An 8,547-nucleotide genomic window follows, 5' to 3' on the forward strand; every position below is an offset into this window, starting at 1 on the left:
TACTTTCCATCTTGCTAATTTCAAAGAACACTCTAAACACACTTCATCAAGAGTGCAGAGCAACAAAAGAATTTTTTTTTTTTTTGTATTTTTCGGAAATTGGAAACCGGGAGGCAGTCAGACAGACTCCCACATGCACCCAACAGGGATAGACCCGGCATGCCCACCAGGGGGCGATGCTCTACCCATCTTGGGGCGTTGCTCTGCGGCAATCAGAGCCATTCTAGCGCCTGAGGCAGAGGCCACAGAGCCATCCTCAGTGCCCGGGCAAACTTTGCTCCAATGGAACCTCGGCTGCGGGAGGGGAAGAGAGAGACAGAGGAAGGAGAGGGGGAGGGGTGGAGAAGCAGATGGGCACCTCTCCTGTGTGCCCTGGCTGGGAACCGAACCCGGGACTCCTGCACGCCAGGCCAACGCTCTACCACTGAGCCAACCAGCCAGGGCTAAGAAGTAATTTTTTTATTTAAAAGCTTCAATGTTAAACATAATGAGTTTCTTAATGTAACTAAAACTTGCTGCATATTTTAAGCAAGACAAAAAGTATGTATAATATACCTACACATATACATATATATTTGAGAAACATGACAGAAAAAAATATTCTTTTAAGACAGTTAAGAAAATAAATAAAATATTGAGAAATTAATTACTAAATATTAGAATCCAAACTCTAATTGGTATATAAGTATCTACCTTCCAAACCTGCCTTTTATTTCATAAAATTAGTCTAGCATATCAAAACAATTCTTTCTTTGCTTAGATATTCTTTCTTTACTTAGGCTGGCCACAGGTCCTTTGTACAGTGGTTAAAAACAAGGGCTTGAAAGTGAGACAGTTCAGTTTCAAATCCCAGCTCCGTTTGGGATTTTACTGGCTGTTTGACCTTCACAAATCTTTAACTGATCAGCACCTCTCAGTTTTCTCATCTGGAATACCTCCCTCTCAAGATTATTGTGAAGCCAAATGAGATAGTGAAGGTTAAATACTCCATACATAGAAAGTGTCAATAAATATTTGTAAATACCACATTCAAAGTGCTACTCAAAGTGTGGGCTGAGAACCAGCCATACCAGGATCATTAGAAATGCAGATTCTCTCAGACCCCATCCCAGATCTACTCCAGGGATAGAGCCCAGAAATCGGTCTTAACAACATCTTCAGATTATTCTTATGCCTGATAAGGTTTGAGAAACAATGCTGGAAGGAATCCAAACCATAATTTAGTTGAAACCCTCACTTTATTTGTTTTTAAGTGAGAGGAGAGGAGATAGAGAGAAGGGTGCCTGCATGCACCCTGACTGGGATCTACCTGGCAACCTCTATTTGGGGCCAATGCTCAAATCAACTGAGCTATCCTCAGTGCCTGAGGCCCATGCTCAGACCAACCTAGCTATCCTCAACTCCCAGGGCCACGCCTGAACCACTCACTGGCTGGCTGCAAGATGGTGAGAGAGAGAGAGAACGGGGAGACAGAGAGGGAGAGAAGCAGAGGGTCGCTTCTCATGTGTGCCCTGACTGGGGATTGAACCCAGGACATCTGTATGCAGGGCTGATGCTCTATCCATTGGACAAACTGGCCAGGGCCAAAACCCTTACTTTATAAAGCATAAACCAAATAAATAAAGCCCAAAGATATTCAGCAACTTGCTGAATGTCATTCAGTAGTCTTATGGCAAAGCTGAGATTGTAATTCCACCCTCCTTATTTAGATTTCCAATCAAGATTGGGGATTATCAAGACCTTCAATCTAGAACAACACTAGGCATGCTAAAGAAATGTGAAACAAAACTGTTTACTATGATTCCAGAGAAATGAAAAAAAGAAATCAAACTGTAAACACAAGAGACTTATTTTTTTTTAATGTTTTTAAAATCTCATTTTCTGTTCTTGAGAACAAGGTGCATAATCAATCATTAAAACATTGGCCCTAGTTCAATTGGTTAAAGCATCGTCCTCAAGTGGCAGAGGTTGCTGGTTCAATCCCCTGTCAGGGCACATACAGGAACAGATCAATGTTACAGATCAATGTTCCTGTCTCTCTTTCTCTCCCCACCCCCTTCCCTCTCTTGTTAAAATCAATACAATTTTTAAAAAATTAAAAAGATATTTGATAACCCTGGCCGGTTGGCTCAGCGGTAGAGCGTCGGCCTGGAGTGCGGGGGACCCGAGTTCGACTCCCGGCCAGGGCACATAGGAGAAGCGCCCATTTGCTTCTCCACCCACCCCCCTCCTTCCTCTCTGTCTCTCTCTTCCCCTCCCGCAGCTGAGGCTCCATTGGAGCAAAGATGGCCCGGGCGCTGGGGATGGCTCCTTGGCCCCTGCCCCAGGTGCTAGAGTGGCTCTGGTCGCGGCAAGCGACCCCCCGGAGGGGCAGAGCGTCGCCCCTGGTGGGCTTGCCGAGTGGATCCCAGTCGGGCGCATGCGGGAGTCTGTCTGACTGTCTCTCCCCGTTTCCAGCTTCAGAAAAATACAAAAAAAAAAAAAAGATATTTGATAAACAGAAAGGATAACACGGGCCTGCAAAGAATATAAGATTCTGTGACCTTACTTAAATGCTGTTCCACATCATATTTCTTAGACTCCTAAGAATACAACATAATAAACAGACAACATAGTGACTTAGTTTTAATTTTTTTTTTCACTTTCCACCAAAAACTTCATCAAAAGCCATCTGATACTTACTTTCAATATACTCCGAACTTTATTGCAAAAATATTCTAGAAAAACACCACAAAATGTTTGGGGTTTGGTTCTCATTTTTAAAAAAACTAAAATCGCATGTTGACAATAACATGAGGAAATCTCAGGCCAGTTTTCCATCCAGCTCAAACATTTGGGCTTGCATTCATCTACCTACCTGTCTGGGCGGTTAGTTTTAAAACTTTCAGTAATCCATCTTCTCCACCACATGCTATGAATCCTTGCTCCTTGTTCCAAGATATACACTTCAGCTTCACGTTATTGGGAATGGCAATCTGAAAAGCAACCACAGCTACTCACACCTTTTTAGGAAGGAGTTGGGAATCCAGGAGAGGAAAGGAAAGGCTCAAGAAAATCCCCACCACCACCACCACCAAGATGAAAAAGACGGTCATCCTCGCAATACGCTATGTTTTGAAAACGGGCTAGTCCCTGCACTGAGCCGGAGCCCTACCCTTTGGGAAAGAAGTGCCCACAAAAGACGGCCAGTGAGTGACAAGTCTGCGGAGATACGTAACAGCGATTTTTAAAAGGCCTGTGGGGGACACGGAGATATAAACCTATCGGTCCACATTCCCTTTCCACACACGACACTTAGGCTACCCTTCTGTAATTGTTTTTCTCTTCCAGGGCAGCCCGTGATGGTCCAAAAACTTGAAGTTACCTCGATCAGCAACAGGTGGAGAAGGAAAGCTAGGGAAGCACGCACTGATCTGCCCGGCTGACCCCGCTAAAGAACCCAGCCAGGGGCAGGTATGCGACAGGGTCGTAAGGGAGGGCTGCCGGCTCTGCCAAGGACTATCTATCTCGGGTTTGAGGACTGGCTGGAGGAGGGCCGCTGCTGATCCAGGGAGGCAGGCTGCAGGACGGCTGGAGACGCCGCGATCGGGTCGCCTGGCTTCGCGGGCGGGATGGGACACTCACTCTCTTGCTCAGGTAGAAGAACATCCCGGAGGCCCCGAGAGGACGACCCCAGCCGCCAAAGCCCGCAACTAGACACTCCTAAGTCGCACCCTGCCTGTATCAAAGGCTCAAGGAAGCTCCCGTCGCCCTGGCAACCGGTCGCATCCGGGGCGCCCGGGGCCACTTCCGGTGGCGGCTGCTCAGCGGCCAAAGGGCGTCGTGCGCCTGCGCGGACATCGAGGGGCTTGTAAGAGCGGCGGTCTCAAGGCGGGGGCTGCAGGTGGGACTGGTCTCTGCCTCGGGGCTTTTCTGCTCTCACTTAAAGCTGGGTGGCAGGCCTTCAGCGCCCTGCCAGGGAGCCTCTGATGCCCTCAGTCCCAGCGAGTTCGGAGCACACGCCACACTGGGATGGTCGTTGTGAAACTCTCAAGAGGTGTCAGTATCCCCTTGGGAGGAGAGGCGCCCGTTGGATCATTGGGTCTTTTGTAAGCCCTGAAGCCCAGCACTGTTGAAAGAGGAAAGTCATTAACTGTATTGGGTAGGTTGGCGCCTTCGGGCAAATGAAATTGCAAACATTCGTTTTCAGAGCTTGCAAACCTTCCCTTGGGCCTTTGGGAATTAGAGAACTCTCCCGGAGCCATTTGGGGTTGTGATTTGTGTTCATTCTGTTTGTTTTAGAATTTTTTAACAGCTTATTTAAACTGTTACTGCAGCCCAAGAGTTCTTATAAAAATATGTATAAGCTTTGGGCCTTTACACAGCATGTAATTGCCATTGGGGAATAGCCTTCCATTTTTTAATAATGGAGGTATTTTGGTATTTTCTCGCCTGGAGTCAACTGTTCTATATTCTCTTCTTTTCTACCTTATTTCTTTCTCCGTTTTTCCTTTGTGCTTTCTGAACCCCTGGAAAGTTACAAAACACCACAATTTTAGGCGTAGGGTAGAAACTTTCAGGCAAGTGTTTCATCCAGGTTTTTTCTCTGGTTTTCACTTTTACCATATTCTGTGGGTCCCACTGTTGATTTGTATAATCTCGTACGTACTTACTCTGTGCAACAGTAGCCAATTTCCCCTCCTTGAGTCTTGCCTCATCTCAGGCAAATACAGTGTAAATCCTTTACCCAAGTCTGTTGCCTCACCCAAGGCACTTAAGAATTGACAGTGGGCCTGGTGCCTTTCCTATCAAATCTACACCCTGGCTAAAATCTTAATTGAGGATTAGCCTTCAACTTGAAAATGTCTTCATTATGGTGCCCCAACCCTAAGCAAGCCAATTAGTTTTCTGTACCCCACCATTCCTCTCTGCTTGCAAGGTCATTTTATATGTCCTATGATATTCCTACCCTCTTGACCAATTATGCCTAGCAAGACGCATCTGTCCGGTCTCCCTGAAACAATCTTTCCATACTTAACCTCCAGCCCATTCAGATATTATATGTATTTGTTTTCAAATGTATATGTATCTGTTTTTTTCAGCACCAAACTATGAATTTCTAAGATGTTGGCACCTCCTCACAGACTCCCTATAGTGGACTCATTAAGCAAATGAGTATTATCTAAGCCAGGGGATCCCAACCAACTGGCAAATTTAAGACATAATTAATTGAAGCTCATTGCTAATGGTCACATTCTTGAAACATCATTTCTAAAAACCCTCGTTTTTGATCATGAACTATTTCATGTATTTCTTCTATAGCACCACTCTGTGACATTCTGATATACAGTGTGTCTGTAAAGTCATGGTGCACTTTTGACCGGTCACAGGAAAGCAACAAAAGATGATAGAAATGTGAAATCTGCACCAAATAAAAGGAAAATCCTCCCAGTTTCTGTAAGATGATGTGGCAGCATGTGTGCATGCGCAGATGATGACGTAACACCGTGTATACAGCGAAGCAGCCCACGGCCATGCCAGTCGAGATGTGGACGGTACAGAGGAAAGTTCAGTGTGTTCTGTGGCTCACTAAATTCGAGTCCGTGACCAAAGTGCAACGTGAATATCGGCGCATTTATAACGAAGCACCACCACATAGAAATAACATTACTCGGTGGGATAAGCAGTTGAAGGAAACCAGTAGTTTGGTGGACAAACCCCGATCTGGTAGGCCATCAGTCAGTGAGGAGTCTGTAGAGGCTATACGGGATAGCTACCTAAGGAGCCCTAAAAAATCTGTGCGTGAGCCCACATCGAACTGCACTGAATAGAATGAAACTGGGAGAGTTTTCCTTTTATTTGGTGCAGATTTCACATTTCTATCGTCTTTTGTTGCTTTCCTGTGACAGGTCAAAAGTGCACCATGACTTTAGGGACACACTGTATATTACTGATTCTGTGCTCAAAGAAGTTTGGAAAAGAATACTGCTCTATGTCATGTCCTTTCAAAAATGCTGAGAAATAACAACAGATGTCTCATAAAATACATACTGCCTTGATGTATTTTCTATTTATTCTCTTAAAAGATTATATTTTAGATTTTGACTGTTTCTAGTTTTGACTGTTTCTGTAGGTTTTATTTGCTTTTCAGGCACATATATTAATATACCCACATCATTATTTTGTCTAAATTTAGATAATTTTTCTTTATTCCCTCTCCCACAGCATTCTTTATTAAAGCCTATTTACCCTGAACTTACACTTTTTTTTTAAAGATTTTATTTATTCATTATAGAGAGGGGAGAGAGAGAGAGAGAGAGAGAGAGACAGAAGGGGGAAGGAGCAGAAAGCATCAACTCCCATATGTGCCTTGACCAGGCAAGCCCAGGGTTTTGAACCGGCAACCTCAGAGTTTCCAGGTTGACACTTTATCCACTGCGCCACCACAGGTCAGGCTGAACTTACACTTTTAACATTAAAAGCATGAGATTTAAATTATAGGAAGAGTCACAACATTATGTTCTTTGACAAGAAACTGTTATATATTCAAAATAACTAATTCAGTTTAATTTAAGGAAATAATGTTAACAGACAAAACTGATGAGTCACCCCCCCCAAGAAAAGGCATGACAGTAATATGTAAAGATACTTTTTTATTATACTAAAGACAACACAAAAAAAATTAGAACTGAGTCATACACAATTTAAGGAACTTTTTTTCTAAAAGTTGTAAGCTTTAAACCCAAAAAAGTTATGTATCAAATATGAAAGTGAGAAAAAGGCTCATCACTAACATTTAAAAAGACATTAGGTTTTGTTACTTGTCAGCAATACTATTTATAAACATAACTTTATTGATTGGCTCATAAAATAAAACAACAAAGTAAATTTAGGGTTTGGTCTTTGGTAAAAAGTTATAAAACTCTTAATTAACAACTAAACTCTTTAGTTATGTGTTTCTTTCAAACACCAGAATGAATTAAAAATGGCATGTAATGTTCACTTGATCTGTGTTAACTATTTTAGATATGTGTATTATAATCCCTCAATCACAGCTTTAGTGATTCTCTAGCAAAAAATAAAAAGTATTAAAGAAACAGTTCTAAATTTATTCATCTAAGTTTAATTAAAGGAAATGTTTTATGTGTAAATACTGTGTAAAATTTACACTCTCAATTATAAAAATGGTTTAGACCAGTGGTCCCCAACCACCGGGCCGCGGACTGGTACCAGTCTATGGGCCATTTGGCACCAGTTCGCAGAGAAAGAATAAATAACTTACATTATTTCCGTTTTATTTATATTTGTCTGAATGATGTTTTATTTTTTAAAAATGACCAGATTCCCTCTGTTACATCCGTCTAAGACTCACTCTTGACGCTTGTCTCAGTCACGTGATACATTTATCCGTCCCACCCTAAAGGCCGGTCTGTGAAAATATTTTCTGACATTAAACCAGTCCATGGCCCAAAAGAGGTTGGGGACCACTAGTTTAGACTATAAATACTATTAAAAGAAAATAGATCAAATGTTTCTTTGTATGGAACAGAATAGAGAGCTCAGAAATAAACCCACCTTTATGGTAATTTAATATTTGACAAAGGAGGCAAAAAACATACAATGGGATAAAGATAGCCTATTCAATAAATAGTGTTGGGAAAATTAGGCAGATATGTGCAAAAAAAATGAAACTAGACCAACTTCTTACACCATACACAAGAATAAACTCAAAATAGATTAAAGAAAAGTATAATGTTCGAAACAATAAAAATCCTAGAAGAAAACATAGGCAGTAAAATTTTGGACACTCTCATAGCAATATTTTTCTGATATATGGCCTCAGACTAGAGAAACAAAAAAAGATAAACAAATGAGACTACATGAAATTAAAAAGGTTTCACACAGCAAAGGAAACAATCAACAAAATGAAAAGACAACCCACTGAATGGCAGAACGTACCGCTGACACATCTGATAAGGGGTTAATATCCAAATTTATAAAGAACTTATAAAACTCAACACCAAAAAATAGTCCAATTAAAAAATGGGCAAAGGACCTGAATAGACACTTCTCCAAAGAGGACGTACAGATGGCCAATAGACATGAAAAGATGCTTAACACCACTAACCACCAGAGAAATGCAAATTAAAACCACAATGAGCTATCACCTCACCCCTGTCAGAATAGCTATCCCCATTAAATCAACAAACAAGTGTTGGTGAGGATGTAGAAAAAAAGGAATCTTCCTGCACTGTTGGTGGGAATGCAGATTGGTGCACCCACTGTGGAAAGCATATGGAGTTACCTCAAAAAAATTAAAAATGGAACTGCATTATGACCCAGAGATCCACTTCTGGGTATATATCCAAATAAACCCAAAACACTGATTCAAAAGAATATATGCACCTATATGTTCATTGCAGTGTTATTTACAATAGCTGAGATCTGTAAGCAGCCCAAGTGTCCATCAGTAGATGAGTGGGTAAAAAATGCTATGGGGCCCTGGCCAGTTGGCTCAGTGGTAGAGCGTCAGCCTGGCGTGCAAGGGTCCCGGGTTCGATTCCCGGC

At 42.2% G+C, this 8,547-nt stretch overlaps 1 protein-coding gene across 2 annotated transcripts in view; it reads right to left on the reverse strand.

The window, feature by feature from the left end:
• The window catches only part of WDR35 (WD repeat domain 35), an 84,913-nt gene extending 81,154 nt beyond the window's left edge, over positions 1-3,759 (reverse strand). For both annotated transcript variants that reach the window (XM_066235580.1, XM_066235579.1), the window contains exons 1-2: positions 3,625-3,759; positions 2,858-2,975 (exon numbers count right to left, since the gene is read on the reverse strand). In XM_066235580.1, coding sequence (XP_066091677.1) covers positions 2,858-2,975; positions 3,625-3,648 — 142 coding nt within the window. In that variant the 5' untranslated portion in view covers positions 3,649-3,759. The remainder of the gene's footprint in view (positions 1-2,857; positions 2,976-3,624) is intronic.
• Positions 3,760-8,547: the final 4,788 nt, after the last annotated feature.

The sequence above is a fragment of the Saccopteryx bilineata genome, chromosome 6 (genome assembly GCF_036850765.1).
Source record: "Saccopteryx bilineata isolate mSacBil1 chromosome 6, mSacBil1_pri_phased_curated, whole genome shotgun sequence".
Taxonomy (NCBI): Eukaryota; Metazoa; Chordata; class Mammalia; order Chiroptera; family Emballonuridae; genus Saccopteryx; species Saccopteryx bilineata.